The 14,837-nt window shown below is 40.0% G+C and overlaps 1 protein-coding gene across 1 annotated transcript in view; it reads right to left on the bottom strand.

Annotated features, from left to right (window-relative positions):
* Window positions 1–10,148: 10,148 nt before the first annotated feature.
* The window catches only part of Foxa1 (forkhead box A1), a 10,344-nt gene continuing 5,655 nt past the window's right edge, over window positions 10,149–14,837 (bottom strand). The window contains exon 3 of the mRNA XM_015491422.2: window positions 10,149–14,837. This exon is cut by the window's right edge and continues 44 nt beyond it. Within this exon, the coding sequence (XP_015346908.1) occupies window positions 14,398–14,837 (440 nt within the window). The 3' untranslated portion in view covers window positions 10,149–14,397.

The raw sequence follows: 14,837 nt of genomic DNA, 5'->3' as shown, positions 1-14,837 counted from the left end.
CAGGAGCCATCCCATCCCTAGGCCCAAAGGTTGGTTGATACTTGGTAAGATACAAAAAATTCACCCACAATTATGATAGCCAGCCAATATAAGGAACAATTTGGAGAAAGAGCAGGGAATCCACCTGTGCTCTAGACCCTGTGCTGTCTAGGAAGACCAGACTGTCTGCTATTGGAGGAGGCTCAGGTGCACAGCACTTGCCTAAGACTGAGATGGAACAGGAGAGATGAGAAACCCTCCTATTTCTCCCCAGGAAGCTTTCATCTAGGAATAGGTAACTATCCTCCCATATCCTCCCATCTACTGGTGGAAGAGGAACACAAACATGGAAAGAGACTCCTATTCTGCAGGTGTAGAGAACCTGCTGATACCTGAAGGAGGAACATGGAAATTGAAGGAAAAAACCCTCCAGCTCCTGGGTCTTGCACCAGAAACATGTGGCAGTCCTATGGAAGAATTTCAAGTCTGTTGTTCATTGAAGATATAACTATGGCAACAACAAAATCCATCTTACCTTAAATGCTGACCAGATTTATGTAAATCTCACACTAATAACCTGACAGAAGAGGGATTACTATGTTGGTCATTTACTTCAGTCTCTACTGTTGTTTACATATAATATCTGGCATTTAGTTTTTTAGAAAATAGACTACACCTTAAAAAGAAAAAAAATAATCTATGTGAAAAGATAAAATAGCCAACAGGACTGGATCTAGAGATGATCTCGACATTGGAACCACTGGAGACTTCAAAAATATATATATGGAATAAAAAGACTTGTTACTATTAAAATAAGAATAGAACTAACAGCTGACTTCTCAGAGAAAAAAAATTAAACATCTTTAAAGCTCTGAAAACTACAAAATCAACAACCTAGACATAAGTGTTGAGCAAAAGATGAAAGAATATCACCTACAGGACTTCACTGAAAGAAATCCTAAAGAAAGTTGAAGAGGTAAAAGGAAAGTGATCACAGAATCATGATGATTTAGGAAGAAATAAGAATAATGGGAGGAATAAATATGTGAGATAAGACAAATTAATATTGACTGTTTTCCAAAAATAGAATACATGACATAAAAAGTGCATTTTGTTCAAAACAAACACACCTACTGTAATTAAAATTCATATGACCACACCTAAGTAAATAAAGCACAAACCCGAGGGAAATGTTTATCCAAATGGGTCATCTAATCTACACAAAACATTCAATCTTGAGAAGCTCACCATTTCCTGAGGTAGACTACTAAATCTATTTTATAATCCTCTGATTTCTACCATATGGCCCTTATGCTGTCCTCTATGATCACATGTAATAAATAGTGCTAGTTTCTCTCAAACATGCTAGAAGTAAGTATAGCATCCTCTAATTGTAACAAAATGGTTTTATTCTTTGGCCAAATATCCTCAATTTAAACCACTCTTCACATGGATTGTTTTAGTTCTCATCTATATCCAGAATCTTTTAAACACACCTTACTTTTTCAAACATATCCCAATACATGAGCCTATAGAGACCAATCAGTGCATCCTTACTTTCTACCATTAGGTGTGCAACCTAAGATGGCATTATATTTTTAGGGGAGGAAATATTGATATTTATTCATATATAATCCCTGATATTTACCCCTGTGAAAACTCTAGCCTCACAATATTCAGAATCATCTGCATTCAATGAAAGCGAATATTAGGCTATAAATGGTCTACAGATAAGAATTAGCCAAGGAAAGTGTGGAGGCTATTTCAACATTGCATGGACTAACACCATGACCTTCAAATGGTAAGGAAGAGGAGGTTGTGGTAATGGGAAGTATTGACAAGGTGTATTAATTGATTACAGATGTATGCACAATAGGAAGGATGAATCAATGGCTACTATGGCTTTTCAAGCCTGAATGACTAAGAGAATGAGGAAAAATCTGGAAGTTAGGAGGGGTGCCTTATTACTGAGAGAATGTCTTGCTTTAATTTAAGTACATTGAATATTCATGAAATACCTTGTGGACAGGTATAGATAGGAGGGCTTTTTGTTTGTTTATTTTGTTCTTTTTGTCTTATATTATTTGTTTTTAAGACAGAAATTAACTTTTATCTGGTTACATGGGAGTTCAAGCCATGAAACAAAGAGACAATCAATGAATGTCTAGCCAAAGACCATGGAGCACCTATAGTTGAACAAGTTGGGTTTATTGCTTGGTGCAAATAAGGAAGACCACACACCATGGGGAACTGTGTGGCATTTCAGTAAGTGGGTGTTAGAAGGGACTTATCACAGGATTGGGGTTTGTGTTAGATAACTTTGTGGGAGGATTCAGAAAGTAGAACTTTGGACTGGAAGCTGTCAGGATGCAGGGATAATTTGATGATGGGAATCTTCATAAATTTTAAGTAGAAAAATAAAAGACTAAAACAAAACTGTAATTTGCAAAGAAGTCTGTTAACTTTGAAGGGGAAAATGTTTGCTGTTATTGTGGTTTACACAGATACATTGTTTTTCTGTGCTTAGACAAAATTACAAAGAGGTCTTGTTTTTAATCTCACTTCTTCATGATTATAAAGTGGCCTCATCTAATGCTGGTATTTAATAAAATTGTTCAGTGGCTACTTTTGTCCTGGAGAAAAGACCAGTATCCTTTTTCTTCCAGACCTAATGGAGTTTGTATTGGTATGGAAATAGAAATGATGGGCTGAAATATACGATATTTGAAGGAATGGATGACAGGTAAAATCATCTTTTTTTTAAAAAAAAATCTTTTTTAGTAAAGTTAGAAACAAGATCTGCTAAGATTCAGGAGAAAGGGAGATGAACAGGTTTAAGTCATCCAAGAATTTCTTTGGTGAATCAACAAAAGATGCTTTTTTTTTAATTAAGTCACCTATTATTAAATAACAAAATTCAACATTTGCTGTATATCATGAATTTACAGAGGATTTAGAAGTGAGAGTTCTTTTAGTCCCTAAAACAAATAAACAACAACAACAAAAAGAAACTAGCAGTGCGGCCTGCCATCTTTTTGAGTGCTACAAACAAACATTTTTCTTGGAATACCAGGCTATATTAAATACTATTTGATACAAATATTTTGTGACTCTTAATTTTAGCTTTTGGATTGCACCTCCCAAAGGGAAGAAAAGTCTTGCCATTTTTCCAAAACTAAACAGAACATCTACCAGAAACAATAGCCACCCAAAAGACAGAGTTCCGTGGTATCCAAAGCAAAGAAAATTAAGGCTTCCACCCACCATCATAAAAGTGGGCTCCCCACTCCCACTTCAGTTTTGTGTTTACGTGTATCTAAATAACTGGATGCCTTGCACATTCCCGGTATTAGGTGTGATTGAGAGATAACTCACTTAGCGGCAGCCGCAGCCACGGCAGTTTCTATGCATGCTGTAGCCCATGCTCTTGTGAGCATCAAAAGGAGATGAAGCCTGATTAACCATTTTGAAATCTATCGGATGAGGAGAAGTCCTTACAAAACAACTTTTATACGCTTTAATTAAAAACGTGTTCCGGCAGCTCAGAGCTGAATGGGCTTCAGGGGGAGCAGGGCTGAGCTCGTTGCTATGACGACACCAAATCTTTTCACGCCTGGCCCTTCCTCAGCACAACGTCTAGCTCTCTCCAGCCATTCATTTGCCTCTGCCCCATCTCTCACTCCCTCAGTCCCCTGGTCCAGGAGTCCTTGGCCCAACAACTTTTACTGCTCCTGCTGTGGAATTCCTTCCTCCCTCCAGCTTCCTCATCTTTTTATCCTTTACATTTCCCTGTCAATCTGTTTTCCATTCTTCTTGAAATCAAGTTACCTTCCTGAGCTAAAAATCCCTTTCGCAGGGCGGGGTGGGGGTAATGGGAAGCTCTGTAGTCACTGTTCACTACTTCTCTTGGTAAATCCTATCAGAAAGGTCTTTGAGTGTAGACAAGAAGACTCGTGTTCTACAATATATTTATGTTTCAGATCGACACTGGCTACAAGAACAATCCTTCTGTTGCTGAGGATGACTGAAATAGAAAAGGTTCAGTTTTACTCTGTTAAAGTTGGTTTGTGTTTATTCTTAAAATCTCAGGCTATTCCACGTACAGCATCATCTGGTAACAATTTTAAGTGAATACAAGGCTTTAAAATACAAATGCTTCATGCAAATGTAGAAAACAAATCAGAACTTTCAATATTTTTAAAGTTGTACTCATTATGTAGCAAATTAAAATTGGGTAGAATTGGGTAGGACTTGCTCCTCTGAGGACTCAACGGCCAACCTGAAGAAAGCTAATATCTTTGAAATCTTATGTTCAATGGATTCATATAGATTGTGGTATTATTATACAACTTCTTAATGTTGCCCTGAATTATCTGAGGCCTTAGAACCTCTCATTTTGATTACAATTCCAATCTTCCCTTTCACTTACTCTGTTTTATTAGATGAACTAGGTGAATGGAATGCAGTATCATTTATCAATACTTCTTATTTCCTCTCCCAACTTAACTCACAATTTGTTCTCCCTATGACTATGTTTCCAAAGTGAATTATTTGACAAATGGAATCAGCATTTCCTTTCTAAGTGTCTGACTCAGTAGAGATGTTGTAACTTAAGAGACAGGTGTAATCTGAGGGGGTTAATCATTCACATGGCATGGCCCAGTGATCCCTATACAGAGAATGGCCAAAGCATTCTGAGTTTTTGGAGCCCAGAGTCTAGTTCTGAGTATGAGACTCCAAGTTATTATGCAGCTTTCCAGCTGTAGCTGGTGAATCTCTAGAATTGAAATGCAAACGTTTTATAATAGACTGTCTTGATCTAGTTACCACATAAAACTCTCACATAACATATTCCTTATAGGTCAGCTGTGACAAATACTGTGAAATCTCTCTGGCATAGGAAACAGTTTTCCTTTTTTTTTTTTCCTTCTATTGGCATTGAGGATTAAACTCAGGGCCTCACACATGCTAGACAACTGCTCTACTGCTTAACTACATTCCAAGATCTTTTTCTTCTTGTTGTCATTTTTATTATTATTAGACAGGGTCTCATGAAATTGCTGAGACTGACCTTAAACTTGTGATCCTCCTGCCTCAGTTTTCCAAGCAGTTGGGATTATAGATGTGCACCACCTCACTTGACTGAGAAACAGTATGTCTTCTAAATGAACCAATACCCCAATTGGCTTCTACGTCTTTTTTTAAAATTATTTAAGACCCACTACATTTTAAGAAGTTGAAATCCTATGATTTCTTACCATAAGTCATACTTAACAGGTAAGACTACATGACCTGGTATTTGGGTGACATCTTACAAAGGGACAAACATTTGTCTCCTGTTCATAATAATGGTATCATTTACAGGTTCAACTTTATTTTTCCTCTCCTAGTATAAATAATAGAAAATCAAATGCTTATACATGTTAAAGGTGTTTTCCCACCTGGGGCACTTTATTTGGATCAATCCTATGTAGGCACTAAAGTGTGTATAGATTGGTTGAATAAAGTGTTGAAGAGACTAGTATCCAGCCATCTGGAACAAGTTTGAGACAATAAAAATGGATCCTTGAAATATGAGACAATTTTACTTTAATATCAGAAAAACTTCAGTTGAAAAACATTTTGCACCATTAAAATAGAGCTTATCCATTATATGGATAAACTCAAGAAGTGGCAATCCTTCAGTTCTTGATAATAAAATCTATTCTGAACCTTGTTTGGGAATATTTCAAGGGGAATAATCTTGACATGAGTGAACTAGAAGTTATAATGGGTCTTTTCTGTCACTAATTTTTGTGGCCCCATGATTCAATGATACCAAGGCTAAAAGTGTGCTTTGTGATTGCACTTTGGATAACACTGAATTCTCATTTCTTTTGAAATGGTTTTCATCTCCTTCTCTCCTGATTCTGTTCCATGGCCAAAGACATCTACATGAAAATTGTACTGTCTTTTGCTTAATAATTCATTCATCCATCCTTTGGTGCCCTGTTCACATGAATTCACATAATCCTGTATGTGTACTCTGGCACTAGACAAATATTTATGTGATAAACCACAGAACTGCCCTGTAGCTTCTGTGGGCTGATGGATATATATCAAGAATTATAGCTCTTTTGATAGTTTTAGACTTGCTGTTTTTCAGAGAATAGTTCTTTACTGGGTCTAAAGTGTGATTATTCTGAAATCCTCAAAACATCATAAAAATTAATTCCCAAATAACTTACTCCAATTGTATTATTACATTGAACTCTTATTCAAATTACTAATATGTAAAATTACATCACTATCATCAAATATATATACATATATATGGTATATCTTATATATGGTATATATTATATATAAATGGTATATCTTATAGGTATATCATATATATGGTATATCTTATAGGTATATCATATATATGGTATATCTTTAAATATGGTATATCTTATATATGGTATATATTATATATGGTATATCATATATATGGTATATCACATATATATGATATATCATACACACACACACACATATGTGCCTTTCTGTCCCCAATAGTTCTAAGCATGTGATAAAGAATATACAAAGGAAGTATGGTAGTCCACCAGGTATGGAATATGTGTGCCACAATTAAAGACAAATCTTAAATCTCCTCTTGATGTTGCAAAAGACATTTTGTGGAAGTGACTGAAGCAAATTACTGTAAGTGAATCAGTCACCATGAGTCAAATTTACTTTTAAATAAGTTAATAAAAAGTACATAAGGACACAGAAGAAAAGTCATACACACACACACACACACACACACACACACACACACGGGACTGAAACTAGGGATGCTCTAGCATTGAGCTATACTGCAGCCCTTTTTATTTTTTATTTTGAAACAAGTTCCCAGAGAGGCTGGCCTGGAACTTGCAATCCTCCTTCCCCAGGCCCCACCATCACTACCAATTAGCAAGTCACTCATCTTTTGATGATCCTGGTATCTAGAGTTTAAAACTCATTTAAAGAATCTTTTTGAGGTAAATGAAAACCATACAGATGTCACAAAAATAGATATAAAGTTAAATGTAAATTATGTAAATTCTAATCAGAATGCTGCTCTGAGACAAGGAGAAGGAGAAGAAGAACAACAATAACTACTACTACTATTACTATTATTACTGAAGCCTTTCTCTATAATCCTTACCTACCACAGTGGAATTTTCTTCTCCCCTCCTCCCAGTGCTTAGGCCTAAAATTTGAGGGTGAGGTCAAAGCTCCATGATGTAAATTTGTAAAGGTTGCTCTTCTTCTTCTTTTCTTTTTTTAAAATATTTTTAGTTGTACACAAACACAATACCTTTATTTAATTTATTTTTTTAATGTGGTGCTGAGGTTCTAACCCAGTGCCTCACATGTACTACACAAGTGCTCTACCACGGGGATACAACTCCAGTCCAAGTTTACTCTTCTTTTTTTTTTTTTTTTTTTTTTTTNATATGTCTCAGGGCGCCCGGGCACCGTCTGGTGGGAGGGGTGGCTGGCCTGGCGGGGTGGGGGCTCCGCCCGGGAGGCAGGGACAGGACACATGGCCTGCACGCTGGGTGCGACGGGCGCCCTGGGGAGCGGAGGGACGCGGGGGCTTGGGGCTGGGGCTCTGGGCTCGGGCTGGGATCTGCAGTTCCTCGCGCTAATTTGTGGAAGTAGCTCAAAGGTTCCATCTGTGCTTGGTCAGTTAAGACCTCCTACTGGGAGACATAACTTTTGGGGCCGAGGTGGAAAAATCTGGGGTTTCGGTGAAGGTCCCAGGCCGGGTTGCTTGAAAGTCTGTCTTTACAACCACTGAGACCCAGCATCCAAGGTGTCTGGCTGTGCTAGAGTTTGATGAATCTGTGAAGCGGGCATCTGTAACCATGCAGTTACTTTTTTTGTTGTTGTTGTTAAATACCTGTGACTGGGACACTGCGCAAAGCAGCGGGGCTTCTGGCCAGGGTGCGGAGAGCGTGGAAGGCGGTCACTCAGCAGCCTACGAGCAGCCGGTGTGCTTGAGGATCAGATTTTCCAGCGTTGGGGCATCTGGCCACTCCATTCTGAGGCAAGAACATCTGTTTAGCATCGGGTCACCCTTTCTAAAACCTGTTGCAGAATTTACCTTTACTTTCTGTGCCCTAACGTGAACTTTCCTCAGCTCGATTCACTCCTTCTTGGCCGGCGGTCCGCCACTGAGCTCTTTGGCCCAAGAGTCAGCAACCAGAATAATTCCGTTCCCTTCCCCATCCTCTCCATCTCCAACCCCCTCCTCCTCTCCTCTAAGGATCCGGGTTATCCGCCCCATTAATATATTAGCCAGGCATAACACAAAGGAAGCGCGTGTCCGCAGAAGGCAATGTGACTCCAGGGAAAGGCGAGAAAACCTGGACAATGCTCTGCGCTACCACACGGTTCATTGCAGTTTGAGCTGGTGAATTGGCCTCCACCTAGGAAAAGCCGTGGAGGACACTGCGGGAGTTGGTGCTCGGCAGCACTGAGAGGTCATTGGGTTGGGCGTTTATAACTGTACTGCAGGAAGAAGCCCAGATGGGGCCCAGAGCTAATATTCCAAAAAAAATACCCCATCACCTGAGTCATGCAAAGAAACGAGCTGTCCAGGAGCACACAGTAAACGGGCACCTACTTCCTTCCTCGTACACAATAGGCCCTTAAAATTAAATATATAAACGAAATAAACCACTGCAAAGCCCCTTACTGTCTTTTCCTTAAATTGTTCGTGTTTTAAAATAACAACTCCTTGGTGTAAAGTCAGGGGTTGGTGGGGACTGACACGAGAACATGATTAGACAGGCAAAGGCATAACAAATTTTATAGGAGAGGGGGGAAAGAAACTATGGAGGTTTGCAATTTAATTCATGGTTCCCTGTTTCCAGTCAACGCTTTGGGGGGAATTTCCAGGTTGTTTCTTGGTTGGGGGGGAGGGGAAATATTTGACATGTCATCTTCAATAGGTGTTGAGAAAAGTAGAAAGGGAACTTCACTCTTAGAACTCTAGAGTCAGGTCGGACCCTGGGTGTGAACTTAATTTCCCCAGTGACTTGACCAGCATCCTACCTGCATTCTGAAGTCCACAAACAGGATTCCATTTAAGCCCCTTCCTTCCTGAATTTTGATGAATAGTATCCTGTCCCTATAACTCTAGATTGACTAGAATATAGAGAACCCCAAAATATTCTGAAATGGCATCTAGAAGGAGAACTCCTCACTTCCCAGAGGGGCAAGGAGGAGGGGAGCTCACTCTTGCCATGCCATTTGCTCTTAAAATGTGTAGTAGTATAACTATCATAATTGTCTTGACGAAGTTAGAAAAAGAAAGGTAGCAAGTGAAAATTTCCGCCTGGTCAGGTTTAAAAACACGCATGCAGTTTACAAGTTATTATGGAACAGCATGGGTATTCTCCGCCCCCTTAAAGCTTGCTAGAAGGAGGGCTGGGTGTGTGTGTGGTGGGGGGGAAGGTGAGGGCTGCAGTCCCAGCTGTGCAAAGTTCAATGAACCAAGCTGGGCTGGGAGCTAAAAAGAGAAAACACCAATGGAACCATTATGTCCCAAATTTAACTATTAAGAAGAAGAAGAAGAAGAGAGGGGGGAAATTTTAATTTGTTGTTAAATGTTATTTGAATATGCTAAATAGCACCATAGTAGCTGCTTTTAAAAAACCTTATATCTCTTCAAATGGATTCTATTTATAAACAGGAAGGTTGTAAGATCTTCCAAGTGATTTAATTTTATAACATTCTCAATCTTATGAGTATTTATAGATATTACAATTCTTTTATTTTGGGAACTTTTTATTTCTAAATTTAGGCATAATTTGATTACCTATTTAGCTCAAGGTAGCTTAAAAATAATCACCTTTTGCATGTAATTATCTTGAAGTAATTAAGCTTTCTCCTAACTGTATTAGTTGTAAAACACATTGTACCATCATTCAAATAAACAGTGTTTAATTTTGAAGATAATTTTTTACAAATTTATTAAATATTAAATAATTTAAGCAATTTTATTTTTCAACAAGTTTTTCCTCTTGACATATTGAGGTATCACATTAAAATACATTATAGCTAAATGTTCTACAATATTACTGCTAAATCAACAGAAAACCAATTGATCTTGAGGAAAGGTTAATTAATTTGGGTTACAGGTCTCCTACTTTGTCCGCATTGACAGGAATTTGTATTGATCGCAGGTTTTTTTTTTTTTTTTGCAAAGAAATTTAATAAGCATTTTCATGTAACTGAGATCAATTTGAAAAATGCCAAAACAACAAAGTTTTAACATTTTATCACTACGGGAATTATTGTCTGTTATGGCTCACTCAAATCTTCGAGACTCCTGAGGAAAAAAAAATTTTTTTTTTTACACTTTCAGTAAAATCTGTCAGGTAACTATAGTCTTCTGAAAAATGAAAACATAAGTTAAAAACTTTAATAGGATTCTATTGGTTTTCTTCTCCTAACAATTCTCGCCAGTTTATTCTGCTATGCCGGGGATCACCGAAGGGACAATGGAAATACAATTTTATCTTTGATTTAAACACTGTGTTAACTCTCTTGTGGAAAACGAACTGAGCTGCCTCCTACTTGCGTACACTTCTGAGCTGTTTCGTTTCTGCTGAATAGAACTGGTGAGTTTCTCTTCTTCCCTAGCTTTGGTTTTTCTCTCCCCCCTTCGGCTTTTTAAAATCACTTTGAAAAATGTTCCAAACCTGCCGCTTCCAAATGCAAAGTGGAAGTAACAATTGAAGGGTCCCTCCCCAGCACTCACTCCCCAAACATTTTTTCCTCCTTTTAAAAAATATGTTTGCTCGTGGCGTTGGCAGTGGATCCGAGGGCCTCCGGAGCTTTACACTAGGGTCAGGAGGAAGACTTTCTATCCACGAGCCCTCCCTCCGCCTCTGGAGACCCCTCCCCCACCTCGGGCGAAATTCCTAAGTAGAACAAGCAGGGGGCACCGCCACTGAGCCCGGAGCATCCCCTTTCCGGCCTTGGGCCGCCGGAGCATCCGAGGTGAAGAAACCCTGGAACTCCTCGACGAAAACCGGGGGCGGGGGAAACCGGAGTCGCGCGGAGGCGGCACGCTCGGGGAGGGTCCCCGCGTTCCCTCGGAACCACAGATGTTTTCCTCCTGGCCCAGGGGCGTCGCGCCCCAGCCCCGGGCGTTCAGGCATTTGTGTGTCCCGGTTTCCGAGGAAGGGATTACGCAGCGGGAGCGGCCGCGGCAACGCAGGCCGCTGGGGCCGCAGGACGGTGACGAGAAGCCCGGACTTCTTTGTTGACTTTTAGGTCTCTGGCTCAACAGAAGATTTATTCGCCAGGCAGGGAAAATGCCCAAACAATGAAGAACTAACTGCACTTGTCATCCTGAGACGCTTGCGGTCTTGCTCTTCCCCCCTTCCCCAGAAACCTGCTGCCCGAGTCCCGACGCACGGGTCACAGATCGCGTCGCCCAAAGGCGGCGGAGAGCGTAGTCTGACAACCCTGTGGGAAGCCCACCGGGCGGGCAGGAGCTGGGCCTGCAGGCACCTCGGTTCCAAGGCCAGACCCGCTCCTCAGGACCCTGGCGCTGGCGTCCCAGGAGGTCTCCAAAGGCTCTGGGCACCTTCCACCCGCCAACCCAGAAAGAAAAAAAAAAAAAAATCTGCCAAGTAAAAGATCAAGAGCTAAGGGCGACTGGAACCTGGTGGGGCGAAGACTGTACGTTGATACTGCTAGTGTGTTGAAGGGGAAGAAGGGAACGTCACCAAGGGGATGGCACAAAAAATCAGACGCTTTAGGTTCAAGGGAACTGGAGGAAATGCCAAATGCCGTGGCCCAAGCTCACGCATGTATGTTACATTTGGAATTTGAATTTTCCATGACTTGTTTACTCGCCATATAACTATGAATAACTTAAGATTCAAAGCTTTTTTCCTCTCTTGGGTTTTCAACGTCCTTCCGAGGCCTCCAAATTAAGTTTCGAAATGACTTAAACCAGTGATTTATTTTTTTCCCTTCCTCCTTTCATTAGCTGAAGAGAGCGGAGATTTCTGGATTTTTCTCAAGTGCTATGTGGCGTCCCTCTCTCATCTGGGGAGGCCATTAGGCGATAATTAAGCGACTCGCCACAGCTCTTTTTATCTTGTCTGCGGTTATGGAGTGGTGCGATCAAAGTAAAGGCTGTCCAAGTTCAAGCCCTGGTGAGGATGGAGTTCATACACAAGCGCTCAGGCAGGCCAGCCTCTACTTGGGCTGGTGGTGTTATTGTTGATGTCAATCTGAACAAGACTTACAAAGAAATAGGTGGACTGGAAAGTGAGCCTACTATCAAAGGAGATTAATGATTTTGTGATCCCAAGCAACTAGGGGTGTGAAGTTGCATTTCAAATCTTCTTAGAAGGCAAACAAATCATCAGATTTAAGATTCTGAGGAGCGATATTTTTACAAACGGTATTTAAAAAATATATATATCTTCACAAAAACAAAATAGCTATCCTGAAATATCCTGGTGGCTCAAAACTTACCCTACAGAAGTGAATTAACTCCCCTCCTCTCTCCAAAGCTGCCAGAATGGCTAAGTTTTGTTTCTCTTTTAATGAGAATAGGGTTGAAGAGTTCCTGTTGCAGACAACTTAATTTTATCAGACACAGCTGATACATTATTCTCACTTGAATATTCTCTGATAAGGGGAAAAGTATACATTGGGGAAGTTGGAAAATTAGCAATATTTTATTTCACAGTGGAAAAACTGAAATAAAACACACAAAAAAAAGGCTGTGCAAGAAAACTGGAGTAAACCTTAATGGGAATAAAGAATTTTAAAAATCTGAAATTTTGGACTATTTAAATCAGTCTGCCTGCCCACTTTAATTTCTTTCACTGCCTTTTAATGACCGCACGTTCATTTAAATCGTAGATGAAACAATTTTTGTTTTACATAATTTTCCTGTTTGTCATTCATATTGTTTCAAAGTTTGAAAAGTATTATATTCAGAAGATCCGCTGTGGATTTAGTCAAGTGAAGGAAAATGAGAGAAATCCTTTTTTTTTGTTGTTAACATTTGATTTATTTAAAGTCCTTAACTGCAAATGATCAAGAACATATTCCACGGCTTAAAATCTGGTATTATTTTTGTTATTTAAATCAAAATATTTTAATTACAATCACATTGATAAAAATTAACATTTTAATTGTAATTTTAACCATCATTTAAAGCAATTTCGGCTGTAAAGAAAAGAATAAACCATGCAATAAATTAACATTGAGAAGGCAAAAAGGAATAATAATGAAACCCGTCTGGCTACACTAACACCATATCCAACTGTGGAAAGTGCATTAACACTGGATGAAACAAGCACACGATGGCAATAATTAAAATGGCCACAATCAATACGATTTTGGAGTCTTGGACCAATTTTTGAAATACAGCTCCCTATTAACTTCTCTCTTTTCCAACATTGTGATATTCTGTTTTTGTGGGAAAAATATCCTTTAAATGGCGTACATACACATAAGATAATTTTATACGTTATGTGACCTCAGAATGACATGACCATGGCACTCTGCAAATCAAGGAGCAGAGTTCTTGACAAGGGCAATTCCTGAGGAATTGATTCCTAGGCCCCAGATATGGGGAGAGAACAAGAGGGGTAGGGTCCTTATAACTTCTTGGTCAGGCAACTCTTAACAATGTAGAATGTATATTACCTACCTATTAACCTCTATATGTTATGTAAATATATGGAGAATGTCTACATATCTGAGCATAATTAAGTCCATAGACAGTATATATATATATATTTCATTTAAAGTCCACTGCTTTCTGGATCAGAAATGTAAACTGAAAAACAAATGGCTCTGATGTTTATATTCTGTTTATGTTTTGTTGCATAACTGCGGTAGTCTTTCAATACTTTCTAGAGCCCCTGGTGTCTACTTGTTTCTTCACCATTTCAATTCTTATGGTTAAGAGTATTGCCATGGACCTGTAAACTCGTGCGTTGGGGTCAGATAAGGAGGGGAGAAAAAGCACAAACAAATATTTTACAAACTTGACCATTTTTCTTTCTTTTTGTTTAAATATACCCTGCACAGACTAGAATGTGTCTGGAAGGGAAAGAGGGAAGAAAGGGAAGAGGGCAAGGAAGAAGGAAAATTTTATATATACACTTGTGGATCATTAAACTTCGCAGGAAAAATTTTTGTTGGTGCGGGGTTGGTAATAATATACACAACGAGTTTTGAATACAATAATAAAGTAACAGTCCTTTCCACTGGGGGAAAATTGTGCACGAAAAATTAAAATAGTTGGGATTTTATTATGCTGTTGTTGGTGTGTGTGGTTTTGTTTGCTGTTGTTTTTTGTTTTTTTCTCTCACTGCTACCAGCATGGCCATGCAGACAAACCCCCAGTCCCGGAAGCTAGGAAGTGTTTAGGACGGGTCTGGAATACACACCTTGGTAGTAGGCCGGCTCCAGGGCTGAGGGCTCGATGGGGCTCCTCGTGGCCACAGAGGCGCTGCCAAGGGGCAGGCTGGCGGGCAAGGTGGCGCCGTAGGGTGAGTACTGCAGTGCCTGCTCATATGCCTTGAAGTCCAGCTTGTGCTGCTGCTCCGAGGAGGACATGAGGTTGTTGATGGAGAAGGGGTGATTGAAGGAGTAGTGGGGATCCCCTTTCAGGTGCATCTGAGACTCGTGGGGTGCTAGGCCATGCGCTGGATGAGAGGGGGGCACAGATGCCAGGGCCCCAGGCCCGGAGCTTATGGGGGGAGCCGACGAGGAGGCTGGAGTCTTCAACTCCGAGGCGCCCCCTGTCGCCGTCGCCCCGCTGTGGTCCAGAGTCTGGGGGCTGGCGACAGGGG

The sequence above is a fragment of the Marmota marmota genome, unplaced genomic scaffold (genome assembly GCF_001458135.2).
Source record: "Marmota marmota marmota unplaced genomic scaffold, marMar, whole genome shotgun sequence".
Taxonomy (NCBI): domain Eukaryota; kingdom Metazoa; phylum Chordata; class Mammalia; order Rodentia; family Sciuridae; genus Marmota; species Marmota marmota.
Note: the sequence above shows the minus strand (reverse complement) of the source record. Positions and strands in the feature narration are given on the sequence as shown.